At 36.5% G+C, this 15,144-nt stretch overlaps 1 protein-coding gene across 5 annotated transcripts in view; it reads left to right on the forward strand.

The window, feature by feature from the left end:
* Positions 1 to 15,144, forward strand: part of HEATR5A (HEAT repeat containing 5A) — a 123,264-nt gene that overhangs the window by 34,817 nt on the left and 73,303 nt on the right. For all 5 annotated transcript variants that reach the window (XM_070478052.1, XM_070478053.1, XM_020876793.2 and 2 more), the window contains 3 exons: positions 9,389 to 9,574; positions 10,846 to 11,057; positions 11,985 to 12,093. In XM_070478052.1, the coding sequence (XP_070334153.1) occupies positions 9,449 to 9,574; positions 10,846 to 11,057; positions 11,985 to 12,093 (447 nt within the window). In that variant the 5' untranslated portion in view covers positions 9,389 to 9,448. The remainder of the gene's footprint in view (positions 1 to 9,388; positions 9,575 to 10,845; positions 11,058 to 11,984; positions 12,094 to 15,144) is intronic.

Below are 15,144 nucleotides of genomic sequence, written 5' to 3' on the forward strand. Positions count from 1 at the left end.
TTACTTAGGGATTTGCTGTCTTGGTGGGAAGGGCCCTCTGGAAGTCGATGTCTCTAGTACAACTCACATTTTATCAAAAAGCCTCTGAGTACTGGAGACCTAAGAGGAGAGTGAACTGATAAGAAAAAACAAAGTTGTAAAGATTAGATGTTTCAGTGGGCATGGCAGTAACTGTCAGTGATTAGAAACTGTATGAAAAGAATGCATGAGGTAGTTGAAGGAGCATGGACATTGAAACTAGACAGGTGTAGGCGTTACCTTCTTTCTTCCACTTCTTTCTTCACTTAGATCTTGGACAAATTTCTTAACTCATTATCCTCATCTGTAAAATGAGGATGATAATATTTGAGTTTTAGTATTAGGGAGGGGTTTCCCTGGTAGCTCAGTTGGTAAAGAAATTGCCTGCAATGCAGGGTACCTGGGTCCAATCCCTGAGTCAGGAAGATCCCCTGGAGAAGGAAATGGCAACTCACTCCAGTATTCTTGGCTGGAGAACCCCATGGACAGAGGAGCCTGGTGGGCTACAGTCCATACAGTCATGAGTCAGACATGATCTAGTGACCCAACTACCACAGTAGTAGGGAGGTTAAATGAGATAGTGAATTAAAAGGTTCTCGTAAGGAAATCCTGAAGAAATGTGAAGTCTCTTTTCCTATCATTGCCTTGTTAGAGTTGGTTCTGCAGCTGAGTCCCCTGCCCACTTCCCACCATACTTCCTTTTACCCTCTAAGGTTTTCTCTTTTGTAATCTGGAGGGAGAATTGTCAGAGCTAGGCTACACCAGAGGCCCCCATTGGCAGTCTCCTTCGCTGAAGCCAGCCTCTGCCGTTCTTCTCATCCTTAGTCGTAATCTGCAGCACTTGAGAAGAAAACGGGAGGAAGGCAAAGGAAATTGCATCCCTACTCTGGCCCTTTCTCACCTCTCTTTATCCATTTCTGTGTTACTCCTGTTTCTTTCCTGCTCCATTCTAGCTTCTCTGTCTTATAGGATGTGCTCCTTAATCAGTTCTTGGAGTTGAGTGTATCTGCCTTTCCAGCTATTGTATTACGCAGTGGTGAGAAGCAGGTTTCCCACCATTTCTACTACATTTGCAGGAAGTATTCTTTGAATCTCGGTACACTGAATGTATTTTCATTATATTGTAAAACAGGTTATTAGTGCTGTGTGCCTGGGTCATGTTGTCGTATGACTTAAGAAACATGAATTAAATTGATTTTCTGGGAATTGTATTCAGAATTCCAAAAATCAAATATTAAAATTTATGGTGCAACAAGGCATTTTTAGCTCAGAAGGGTTGTGGTGTGAAACTTGGTTGAAAGTTATGAATAACACAGATTTTTATGTGAACTTGATAAATCATTTGGTTAATTAAAACGATTCTTTTTCCTTTACTCTTCTTCCAAGAATAAAAAAGAAAAGATTGTTTATATTCAGAATTCTGAATGTTAGATAATTTGATCCAAAATATTAACCAGAAATGGCTACTTTTAAGTAGAAGTGTGACATTGTCTTGTTACATATTCTTCTACTTGTTATAAAAATCCTATCATAGTATAACTAAAAGGGAATTAAAAATTTTTTTGATTATAGTGGTCTCTAGTGATTAGTATTTAAAGATTGTGCTCTATAGAACACTGAGTTCTCAGGATTCCCAGCAGGGGGAAGAAAAAAACGTAGAAGTGGGGCAAAGGTCAGTACTTAAAAGATGCTGAGAGACATCAAGTGCCATACACACACACACACACACACACACACACACACCCTTCTGGCAGTCTATAATGTACATTACATATATCACATGTGTGGAGACCCTCTGTAGGAAGGAAGACTGCCAACTTGGTGTTTCCCAAAAAGATTTGGATTCTGTTCCCTCGCACACAACACAGATCCTCATTTCCTCATTCTTTTTCACTACTGTTCTCACAACACTCTTTAGGAAACACTGCTTTACTTGTGGGGATGCTCTCAATAGGTTAACCTGTTAAAATTTATGCACTTGTAGTTTCTATAATTACAGTTTTTAATGAGAGCCTGATAGTGTCTGAAAATGTCAAGATCATTTCTCTAATGATGGACTTGCAAGTTTTCAGTTTTCAACTTTCATAATGCTCTAATCAGTGCTTATGCTTCTGATATTTTCGTTTTCCTTTCTCTGGAACAAATTTTCAAAAACTCATGCTTTTGTCAAGTGGTTTTGATGTTTTTATGGCTTCTTTATATTTTCCAAAAGAGTTGAACCTATTTGTACTGTCACTGTAAACCTATCAACTTTTCTAAAATCTCAGTTTTGGCTGTGAAATTTTTGCATTTATAATATTTAGATTTAATGTACATATATTGAATCACTCAGCTAACCTAAATTCTTACTGAGCTTAATATTGTACACTTAGCATTTTAATATTTGACTAATGACAACTGGTTTATTTTAGAGTTATTACAGAGAATTAGAAAGTCTTAAATTCATATCAAGTAATATCCTAGATTTGAATTTCATTGTCATTTTCCTGCTATTTTCTAAAGCAATTTCAGTTTCTTTGGGTTTATCTAAAAATAATAAGTTAAAATCTTTCTTACCCAAGGTAATAAATGAATTATAGGAGAGTAGGGGACACTTATCAGCTATTAAAATATCTATATTATTTAGTTTCAGTATTCTCTGTAGATGAGTGGTGCTAGTTTTATTTCTTTTTTTAAGCATTTGGTTATTTTTAGTTAAAGAAAAACAGCCTTTTACAAGGAAGACAAAGTGAAGTCAAAGACACAAGGAAACAGGATGTGGGCTTCTCATAAGCTCTTGGTCCAAAACCTGGGTGTGATTTTCCATTTGGACAATAGGGGTGACTAGCTAGCAGAGGGGTGATTCTGAGGGGGTGGGTGGAGCTGCAGCCTAGTCACCTAGTCACCTCACCATGTGAGGATTAAACGAAAACTTCCATTATCATAGCACCTCAGCCTCCAGAGATTCTGTTAAGTTGGTTTAGGCTCAAAAAACTTTGTGTTTTTTAAAAGCAACCAGAGTTGAGAACCACTAGTCTATTTGTAATAGGTCTACTATTTTGACATGCTCAGCTTTTTTTAATAGTTTACCTACCTCATCTGTGTTCTTCCTTTTGCTGTTTTCCCAGCACTGCCTTTTTAATTGTTTTGACCCTTGTCCCTGAAGGAGTTGGGAGGTAAAACTGATTTTGTGATTTACCGAAAGGTGTAGGGCGAAATATTGGGGCTTCCCAGGTGATGCTACTAGTAAAGAATCCACCTGCCAATGCAGGACCTGCAAGGGACTCAAGTTCAATCCCTGGGTTGGGAAGATCCCCTGGAGGAGGGCATAGCAACCCACTCCAGTATTCTTGCCTGGAGAATCTCCTGGACAGAAGAGCCTGGCGGGCTACAGTCCATGGGGTCACAAAGAGGTGGGCACGACTGAGCATGCACACGTGCTTGGGGAAATCGGTAGAGAGTGAGCCCAAATATAAGGCCTCCCACCTCCACCGCCATGCTGTTTGTTCTGCACCTTTTGTCCCTTACATCTTAATGTCAAAAATGCTGTTTTCCCTTTTTTTCCGGTGGAAAGGTTTCCTAGCACTGAGGAAAGAGAATGAAGAGATGTGGGTTTGTTCTCATGCTTACTGGCATCAAAGATTTTTCTTCTGTAAAATGGGGACCAGTAATACTTGCTTTCTTTCCTGTGATGATTAGAGATGATATAAATTAAGCACCTAAAAAGTTCCTGGCTCAGTGAATAATAGCTGCTTTTCTGCAGGGCAGCAGTGGCGATGCAGACAGAGCAGCCTTGTGGACACAGCAGGAAGGAGACAGTGGGACAAAAGGAGAGAGTAGCATTGAAACATATACCTTACCATGTGTAAAATTAAGACAGCCCGTGGAAATCTGCTGTGTGATTCAGGGAGCTCAAATCTGGTGCTCTATGACAACCTGGAGCGACAGGATGGAGTGGGAGGTGGGAAGGAGGTTCAAGAGGTTTGGGACATGTGGCTGATTTCATGTTGATATATGGCAAAAACCAACACAATATTGTAAAGCAATTATCCTCCAATGAAAAATAAGTAAATTTTAAAAATTAATAAAATTTGGAAAGAAAAAGAATAGCTACTGTCATCAGTTTGTGATTTGGAAATCAGTGGGAAAGTGAAAGGCATTGCCATGAACTGCAGCAGGTAATAGTTATGTCCTTCCTACTTGTGTTACCAAGATGATGCTAACAGATGGTATTGTGAATTATAAAAGTAAGGAATCGATGGAAGTTCAGCTTATTTATTGGTTTTTAAGGGTTTCATTTTAAAAGTTTTAAAATCATAAAAAGTTTGGAGACTAGAGAAAATAGCATTACCCACAATGCTACTGCTTTAATAATCATTGCTAACATTTTGAATCAGAAAACTAGGAGCATCTCACAATTTAAATGATGGCTAGAGAAGCCCAACACTTTATGAAGCATATCTATAATAAAAGAAATCCTGTACCAAGCGAAGACAGTATTAATAGGGGAATTAATCATGAAAGACTTCCTGAAGGATTTTTTTTATAAAGGTAAATTTTGAAATAGTTTACTGTAGGAAGAAGCAAGGTGCTTCAGGTTTAAAAAATAGGATGCAGATAGGATTTTCAAATCATCAAGATGAAACTATTAACGCTAGACTCAAAAGTGACTTGCTTTAATATTTGATTTGCTCTACAACCAGTGAAGACTGTGCTTAGGGATATTTAAAGTACTGTGACAAAAAGACCTGATTTGCTTTCTACCAGGAGCAGCCTTCCTTAGGCAACGTCTTAATTATGACCTAACGCTGTGCGTAATTTGTGAGTTACTATTTTGTAACCTATAATTGTGCAAAGCCTGAATCACAGGTCGTAGGGAATATTAGGTCAGTAAAAAATGATCCATCTTCTTTTAGATTAAATCTGTGGGATTCAGATTGAGCTGCCCAGAAGGTGTCACTTTTGCATGAGGCGTCTTTTGAACCCATGGGTTCAAGAGAAAATATTGTCCTCCCTTAACTACTTAGAATAATTTAAACTGGGGACTTGTTTCAGGAGTTGTTATTGGAGGTAAATTTTTTCTAAGTAGCCCCATCTCTGTCAGAGCAAACATCTATTTACCGAACATCTACTCCGCTTAGTCATTCTGTGACTTCTGTCCTTGAAGCCTCAGGCTCCCTCAGCTTAGAGTGGCATAATACCTCATTTTACCTTTCTGTCTCTCAACACTTCGTGTGTCTGGGGTCTTTGATCCTCTTGTGTGGTGGGTTCCTTATGTCTGGAATTGAACTTTTTCTCCTGTTTATCTGTCCCATGTCAATTTAATTCCTAGACCAGAATTCAGAAAAACCTAGAAGGGTAGAGGAAAGTTTCCTTCCTCCCCAGCAAAGCTAATTACTGTTTTGGTTTTTTGTTTGTTTGTTTTGAAAGGTATAGATTTTAAGATTTATGTGTGTACCCTGAAATATGGGAGACTCTTGAGAGATTTTTTGTTTTTGTTTTTGTTTTAACTCTAGGCTCTTTAAACAAAACTGAGCAACTGAAAGCTGCAAGCCGAGTTGAAGCTGCTGTGATGTCTTTTAAAGACTTGAGAGGCAAAGAAAAGTAATTTAAATTTGAGACACTCCAAAACTTTAACTGCTTGAAACATTCTAGATTCAGTTCCATTTACTACTGAATGGCTTGTTCATTTTGTAAATTGATCTTTTATTGCTCAGGAAAGAAAGAAGTAACCAATTTGACAAACCTGTATTATTTTTGTTTGAGGGGGTCTCTTATTTGTGATTTTATTTTTCTCTTTACATTCTTCAAAATGATATAATAAATTATTTTAAGAAACTTAAAATGACCAAAAATATGAAGATTTTTCCCCTTGCATAAACTTGAGCATATATGTTCACCCAAATGGCATATGTTCTCAAAATAGTAATGTTCCCCAAAATAGCATGTTCCCCAAAAGTCCTTTGTAGATATGGTGATCATTTCAAATGTTAGTAAATGTCAAATCATTATGTAGTACACTTGAAACTAACATAATATTGTTTGTCAACTATATTTAATAAAAATGAATGAATGAATAAAATGCCTGGCTTCAAGGTATTTGATAGGCTTGATTGGATAAAAGGGTGGCAGCATAGTATGTAGTGGTTAAAGCGCATATATCTCGACTTACATCGCTTTAGTGTATGACCATTTTCTGTGTGACCTTAGGAAAGTGACTCAGCTTCTCTGTGTCTCAGTTTCCTCGTCTTAAAATGATTCTAATAAAAATAACTACCCATGGACAGTTTTAAGAATGTTTAAAGCTCTTAAATATTTAAAGCTCTTAGAGCTGTGCTTGGACTATAATTAGTGATCAGTAATAATTAGCGTCTGTCAAAAATAATGGTTGGCATTATAGTTGGTACAGTGGTTTGATGAAATCTTTTTTTTCAAGTAGCATAACTGTACCTTGAAAAATACACGGTTATATGTGTTCACTTTTAATAAATTATTCACTCTGTAACCTCCTCCAAGAAGCATAAAAATGGAAAATAAGAGAAAAATTAGACAAGCATTCTCCCAGTATGTATAGCCATCGGGCTGTAGTTGAATGAAAACATACAGTAGGTTGACTGTATTTGTACTCATCATCCTTAAGTTACACTGAGGGTTAGAGCAGGAACATCTGTTGTTTGCAAAGTGCATTTACTTATGTGATTGATAATACATATGTGGAGATCAGAGGCCATTGTAGATTTGGGGGTTTGGATGTGGGATTACCAGTGTGAATTGTCTACTTTTTAGAGTGATTTATATGAAGAATGTATTGAGGGCATGGGAGATAAACTTTATGCCCTGCTTATGATCTCAAGCTCTTTACTGAATTATTTATTACTGCATTGTGTTAGCTATTTTGCTTCTTGATAGATCATTTTACACCACAATATTACTTCTGCCTAAGGAAAAAAAATGTCTCTTCAGCAGTCCTAATGACCTCTAAAAAGGGTAATTTGATTCTTAAGATAGAGTTTTGACTTGCCCTGGTGGTTACAAGAAATTTTCTATGTGATACTCAGGTTATTTTTTTTTCCTCACATAATAACAGATATTGAGTACAAACTTGCTTTTCTCCTTTGGTATACTTAGATTTCTTCTGGAAATTATTTCTGTAGTGTTTATTACCTTTATTGTGCATATTTTTATCAGTTCACTTTGATAATTGAAAAAGAAAAGGAGAGTTTCTTGCCCAAGCCAGAGGGCGAAAGTAAGGTAAAGAAAGAGTAGGAGCTGAAAACTTGAATACCCATGGAAGTTGGCAAATAATGTAAATGAATAAGGCAGTCCAGGTGGCAAGTGTGCTTGCCTGAGAGTCCCTGCTTCCCTTAGATTCAGTCATTCATTGCTCTATGGGATATGGACCCAGATTTTTGTGTAAAATCTTGTGTTTACATGTTAGTAACCAGTTTTTTCCCCAGTATGTATATTGCAGGTGAAATTTGGCCAACAGTTCATCAGTTTGCAACTACTGTGTTTTAAAGAGTCTCTTTTCAGTTATACCACAATTATTACAGTGTTATAGTCTAGGTAATTTCATACCCATAAACTCTCCAGGAGAAAAAAGAAAGAAAAGCCTTCCTCATGTCTCCCATCTGGTTTTCTAACTCTACTTACTACACGTGTGTGCTTGCTAAGTGGCTTCAGTCCTGTCCGACTCTTTGTGACCCTGTGGACTGTGACGTACCAGGCTCCTCTGTCCATGGGATTCTCCAGGCAAGAATACTGGAGTGAATTGCTGTGCCCTTCTCCAGGGGATCTTCCCAACCCAGAGATTGAACCCATGTGTCTTATGTCTACCTGCGTGCCACCTGGGAAGTCCACATCTTACTGGCTTCTCTGCAAAAGATTGAGGTTTATTTAGGGGGAATATGAGCTATGTATTTTTATATGGTTTAGTTTAATTACCTGTGTCATTCTGTTTGTATTTCTATGCATTTCGAATGACATGTTTCTGTTTAGCTTAACAGGTTTATTTATAATGTATTAAAGTTATTTTTTATACTTCAATATGGGATAGATATACCCATCTTATATATGTATATGATACCTTCTCTGTTGTTTAATGTTCTTGATGATAGCTGTTACTCCTGGAAGTAGTAGTGTGATTTGTTTTTAAGCCAGCTTATGTTTTTAAAAATTTCTCTTCTTAAATAATTTTTCCAACTTTTTTATTGCAATGTTTTAAAAAATACAGAAAAATTGAAGAATAGTAAAATGATCGCTCACATACGTACTACCTACAGTATTTGTCTGTTAACATTTTGCCATATTTTATGGCTAATTGATTGATGTACTTAACCATTTGAAAATGAGTTGCAGACATCATACTGTTTTATTGCCATATACTTGAGCGTGCACCTAGAAATAAAAAAATCCATAATCAGAAATGCTGTCTTGTAAATTTGCATATGAGTGAGTGTGTATGTATTTTACCCACATGCTTATAGGTTGTATATATTCTAGAAAGGTACTAGAGTGTACCCAGGAGATGCTCATGAATCTAAAAACAAAACCTCTTCTATTGATTATTTGTTCAAGAGAAGTGAAGGCTGCATTGGATCTGGGTCATAGCAGATAATGTTCTGCAGTCCTTGGATGGCATCCATCCAGGTGCCTTCAAAAACATGAGTGTGCTTTCACAACAAGGTTCACAGAGATAGGGAGACTATCTGTAGTGGTTGAGATGGGATTTTTCCTAAAAGCTCCTACCCTCGGGCAGTGTCTTTATTAGATTGGAGAAACAGATGCTAATGGGAATAAGTCCCTTTGCTCAAGCCTTGGTGCTCAGTTGATCAGTCATGTCCAACTCTGAGACCCTGTGAACTGTAGCCTGCCAGGCTCCTCTGTCCATGGGATTTTCCAGGCAAGAATACTGGAGTGGGTTGCCATTTCCTTCTCTTGGATCTCCATGTAAGTGACAGGTTATGTATGGAGGCAAAGGCCCTGGGAGACCTCAAGCTTTACTGTAAAGTATAATAGGAAGTCTAGGTATTTGGTAATTGTTAAAATGTACTTACAACCCATTTTAGTAAAAAACTGCTTATGTTACAGAGAAAACTGAAAGTCTTCACACTTGAGTAGTCTTAACTGTAAAATTTTCAAAATTTTAATGAAATGTCTCCTGTTTGGCAAGTTTTCACATATGGATATCAATGATCCTACTCTGTTCTGCCTATCTACTCTCTGAAAAAGGGGTTTTGTATCAATAAGTTTACTATTGGGAATTTTCCAGTTTCACCTTAGGAAAGATGTCTCCGTTTGTGCTTCATGCTTTTCTGTGGAAGATTTCCAGTATTGTGATTGCATTCCTTTTCATTCTTCCTTTTTAAAATATTATTTTCCTTTATTATAGGTATAGGACTAAAGTTTAATGAGAAGAATCGTGACCAGCTAGGAGACTTTTCTGCAAGGAATGGAATTAGCTCATAGCTTATTGCTGAATGAAGAAACATACAATCAACTGGGTGAAGTTCAGAAGGCAGAGTTTATTTTTGATTGGTTGAGATATTTGGAGAAGCTCTTGGTTGCAACCAGCAGGGTGAGTAAAATTGCAAAAACTGTTTCACAAGGTTTTTTTTTTTTTAAGTGCCAGATAATGTTTAATTCCTTTGGTTTACTTTTCTAGTTCTGTCCAGCATAACCTAAATTAGCTTTCGAAGGTTAGACCTTAATAAGATTTTACAATGAACTAGTAGGTTTCTTCTGCTCAAAAGAACAGGAAGAAATTAACCAGTATTTATAATATTACTTTCAGATATGTTAAAAACTAACTACAGAGCACAGTGTGTTAAATTTCATCATTATTATCTTCTTACCTGTGTCCCTCCATTTGCATGACATCCTGGAACAGTATCACACTAAATAATGTTATGGGAGTTTCACTTAAAAAAAAAGATGTGAACTCTTGAAGAGGAATATGAGCTGAGGAGTCTTCGAGTAAACATATTCTCTCTTAAAGTTTATAAAATAGGTACTACAAAGAACAAAGCTAATCATTCTTATCCTTTACCTACATTCAACAACTGTTAACATTTTGCCAAGTTTAATTGATTCACAGAGCCACGCGAGTTGCTGCTTTATTTCTAAATACTTTCCTATATATTTCCTAAAAATAAAGGTATTCCACAGAATAACAATACCTTACATAATGCAAAAGTGTTGCAAAGACACTACTCATGGAGATATTTAGAATTTATAAATGGCAAAGATCCATAGCCTAAATTAACAAGTATTTTATTGTGAAAGTTGAAGCCTCAGGAAGCATCTGGATACCATTACTACTGTGATAATATTCTGTTCTCCTTTTTTAGAGAGTAGATAAGTAAAATGGAGTCACAGCGTGGCATTTACATGCATAAGCTTGCAGAAAGAAAATTGCGCTAAACTTAGAAAAAGATCTAAGTAAAACAGGTAACTGTTAAAAGGTCAGCTCTGGTGATAGGTTGTTCACTGATGCAGATATATATCAGGCAGGGACTTAAGAACTAAGGAGCACTAGTTAAGATATAAATTTGTTCTACGTTTCAAACCTAAAAATAAGGAGGAAAAATGGAACCTTTGTCTTTGTTCACAGACTCTAGTATATTGTGGTCCAGAATTTATTCTCTGAAGTTACCAGCAATGCAGCAAACTGCTTGCTTGTGAGGTGTAATAACGATGCCACCAACTTATTTGTAATATTTAGTTAAAATAATTTTTCATTTTTCTAGAGGCTTTTGGTTAGTTCTTAATTACATGAGAGCAGAATCATAGGAGAGGAGCACATGTAATTGCATTGATGAGAATCTTCTTTGTTTACTTCATTTGCAGAGTGATGTAAGGGAGAAACAGAAAACTCTTGTGGAACAGCTCCTGTCTTTGCTCAACAGCTCCCCAGGGCCTCCTACTCGTAAACTCCTTGCTAAGAATCTAGCCCTTCTTTATAGTATTGGAGACACGTTCTCTGTTTATGAGACAATCGATAAATGTAATGATCTTATTCGAAGCAAAGATGATTCTCCAAGTTATCTTCCCACTAAACTGTAAGTTAATATTGAAACTGAATATGAAATCTTTGTTGTATCATTTTTATAAAGAACTGAAACTTTGCTATATAGTAGAAATTAGCACAACCTTGTAAATCAACTCTATTTAGTAAAATAATTTTTTTAAAAGAACTAAACTACTTGATAATTATTATGAAAATGAATACAAGTTGTTTTCCTCATTTTCTTAAAAATATGTAGCTTTTGAAAAGATCTAATATTTTACCGTTGAGAAACAGTTCTTTTAAAAACTTTAGACATTTGAAGCTTAGATTTGGGAATCAAAACCATCTGATTAATATTTTAGCAGTTGAGTGTTTAAGGAACAACTATGTTAAATTCTTCATGTTTTGGATGTTCTTTTAGTTTATTAGTTCTTAGTAGTGAAGATTAATAGTAAATTTATAGAAAAACACTTTTCTAAGATCCTAAAAGAACAACTAAGTTTCTTTCTCCATAGGACTCAGTTCATTTTATCACCCGTTGTTTAGAGAAGGCTATTTACGATGTATGACTCCACAGTACGAATTTTATAGAAATTTTTTTATTGATTTAATTTTTAGCTTATGATAGAATATGCTTTTCCATAAAATTTTGAGACTTAATGCGAATACTGTTCTTTTTCTTTTAAGACTGTCTTTGATTATCTAACATATGAAGCTCAGTTCTATTAAAAATATTTGGGGGAATGGAATCTTTGGGCTAAGATTTAGATTAGTTGAAGATACATCTTAGTAACATTCTTATATTGAAAACATAGTCATCTGATACTCCAATGAAATTCCTCATGACTTAACAGCGGAGTAGATTCTGGGAAATTTATCCTTTAAAAATAAAATTAAGTAGTCATCATTGCATGTCCTAAGATCCTTTTTTTCCTGTTTTTTCATTCTTGACTGATTTCTAATTGAAATGTCATTTCAGCGCTGCTGTGGTGTGTTTGGGTTCCTTGTACAAGAAGTTGGGTAGAATATTAGGTAACACCTTTACTGATACAGTGGGGAATATTCTCAAAGCTATGAAGAGTGCAGAGGTAAATACAGATTTTATAGTTTCTTGAGCTAATAAAAGAGCCTTATCTATGACAAGTATACATAGTATATATGTAAATATATCATAAATGACATATTTTTAGGTAGTGCACCTATGTACTTTGTGTATTAAATCTTTATTAGAAAAACAATAATGCAGTAAAATTTTGTGTATTCAGATAAATTCCAGTGGACACAAACTAAGGTGTTTCTCTTGCAGACCCGTCCTTGCTCCTTTCTGTTTCACCTTTTCCATCTCATGCTACTTACTGTACCAGAGCAAGCACTTGCCACCTAGGGTCCAGATACGTAATGGGTAACTACCGTATACCTGATGGATGGATTAGTATTCTACCAGCATCAGCAGGAAGTAAGGAATAAAATCAGAGTAGGAAAGAGTGTGAGGACATAAGCTTGACTAGGACCCAGATGACCTTTTAATCGCCAGGGGTGAATATATTCTCAGCCTTGGCCTCACTGATTTGTTGGTATCATTTACCATTGTGAAACACCCTTTGTGTTTATCAGACTTCTAAGATGTACTGTAATTTTTTGCCAACTAAAGTTTTACCAATCACATTTTGAGATTCATACAAAAAGCATTTGTAAGTTTGTATATCAAAAATTTTAAATCTGTGGTCCCTCGTATTTAAGGATAACTCAGCACCTTTAAATATTGAAAAAATCACACTAGTTTTTATTCTTAACATTACTTTGAAGAGGTCTAGAAAATTTGTAAAAATGCAGGCCTGTCACACATCTTTCTTTAACTATATCAGGATAAAACATGGGAAAATTCAAGTATAAAATATGCCAAATTTCAAGAAGAATGTAACTGATTCTAGAACTTTACAGAGAAGTGAAATCCATAATATAAAACTGGTGAGAAAATCAACTCAGCAGATTACTTCTCAGCAGTAGTAGCTTTCACAAAGATTGAAGAAGATCATTAAGGAGGAGAGATTGTTAACATCCATAAACATGGTTTTATTTAAAAGGATATGTCTGTAAAAACTTTTTTTTACTGAAGTGTGTCCACTTTAAACTTTTTTTTTCTCTTAGCTCCATTGATAAAGCTATACTTTTTAGGGCTCATGGTTAACAGAGAATTACTCTATAAGTCTCAGAAAATTTTAAGTTCTTGCTAAGTATTTTATTGCTCCTCCACTTTATAATCTTTATGATTTAGTTGATTCATCAGTACCACAATGTTTTGGAAATATCAAAAGGGATTTCCACCTTTGATACATACCCATAGTGATAGACAGTATTTGAAACTGGCGGTGTTTGAAAAAAAAGTTGTTTCCCATTAGGACTCATTTTGTTATGTCCACCTGTAATGACTCACTATTATGCCCCTTTGAACAAAAATTAATAACATTACTATGAAAATGATATTGATGTTAGCTTACCTATAGTAGCCTTAACTTCCTGAGATATACAAACAGGTACTATTTCTTGAGTGTTTACTGTGTGCTAGGTACTATGGTGAATGACTTCCCCACAGGGGCTTATTTACTGGCTCTATGGGATTCATCTTATCCTCGTTTTATTTTTATTTATTTATTTTTGGCCATGGTATGTAGCATGTGGGATCTTAGTTCCCGGACCAGAGTCTTAACCATTGGACCACCAGGGAAGTTCCTTATCCTCATTTTATAGTTGAAGAAATAAGTAAGAACAGCTTAAAAAGTCACACCGTTGCTAAGGTTCGAAGCCAGGATTCACACCCAGATCTTTTAAAATCTAAATCCAGACTTTAAACTTCTGAGTTAAAATACTCAGGCCAATAAGTGAAAGTGAAGTCGCTCAGCCGTGTCCAACTGTTTGCAACACCATGGAGAGTGTAGCCTACCAGGCTCCTCCGTCCATGGGATTTTCCAGGCAAGAATACTGGAGTGTGTTGCCATTTCCTTCTCCAGGGGATCTTCCCGACCCAGGGATTGAACCCGGGTCTCCCGCATTGTAGGCAGACGCTTTACCATCTGAACCAATTCTGAGCATTTATACTGTGTGTCAGGCACTGTTCTAAGTAGTTCAGTTCAGCCCAGTCTCTCAGTTGTGTCCAACTCTTTGCGACCCCATGGACTGCAGTACCCCAGGCCTCCCTGTCCATCACCAACTCCTGGGGTTTACTCAAACTCATGTCCATTAAGTTGGTGATGCCATCCAACCATCTCCTCTGTTGTCCCCTTCTCCTCCTGCCTTCAGTCTTTACCATCATCAGTGTCTTTTCAAATGAGTCAGTTCTTCGCATCGGGTGGCCAAAGTATTGGAGTTTGAGCTTCAGCATCAGTCTTTCCAATGAATATTCAGGACTGATTTCCTTTAGGATGGACTGGTTGGATCTCCTTGCAGTCCAAGGGACTCTCAAGAGTCTCTCCAAAAGCATCAATTCTTCGGCGCTCAGCTTTCTTTATAGTCCACCTATCACATTCATACATGACTACTGCAAAAACCATAGCTTTGACTAGATGGACCTTTGTTGGCAATGTAATGTCTTTGCTTTTTAATATGCTGTCTAGGTTGGTCATCTTTTCTTCCAAGGAGTAAGCGTCTTTTAATTTCATGGCAGCAGTCACCATCTGCAGTGATAACATGTAGTAATTCGTTGGATCCTCACAACAACCATTTAACAGATAAAGAAACAGATTTGCCCAAAGACATGTAGCTAGTAGGTGGCAGACCATGCACTCATACCATGTTACCTCATTTATAACAACCGTTTACTGAATGCCTAACAACATGCAAGCTTTATGCCTGGTACTTCCATACAATTTCATTTAATCTGCATGTCAACCCTATGAAATATGTATTGTACTGAAGTATAATATATACTAATACAAATAACACTTTAAAATAGTGAACACTGGGACTTCCCTGATGATCCATTGGTTAAGAATCTGCTAGGCAGGGGACTCAGGTCTGATCCCTGGTTAGGGAACTAACATCCCATATGCCGCAGGGTGGCTGAGCCCTTGTGGCTCAACTACTGAACCTGTGCCACAGTTAGAGCATCCTCGCACCACAATGAAAGATCTGCATACCATAAT

Source organism: Odocoileus virginianus, chromosome 16 (genome assembly GCF_023699985.2).
Source record: "Odocoileus virginianus isolate 20LAN1187 ecotype Illinois chromosome 16, Ovbor_1.2, whole genome shotgun sequence".
Classification (NCBI taxonomy): Eukaryota; Metazoa; Chordata; class Mammalia; order Artiodactyla; family Cervidae; genus Odocoileus; species Odocoileus virginianus.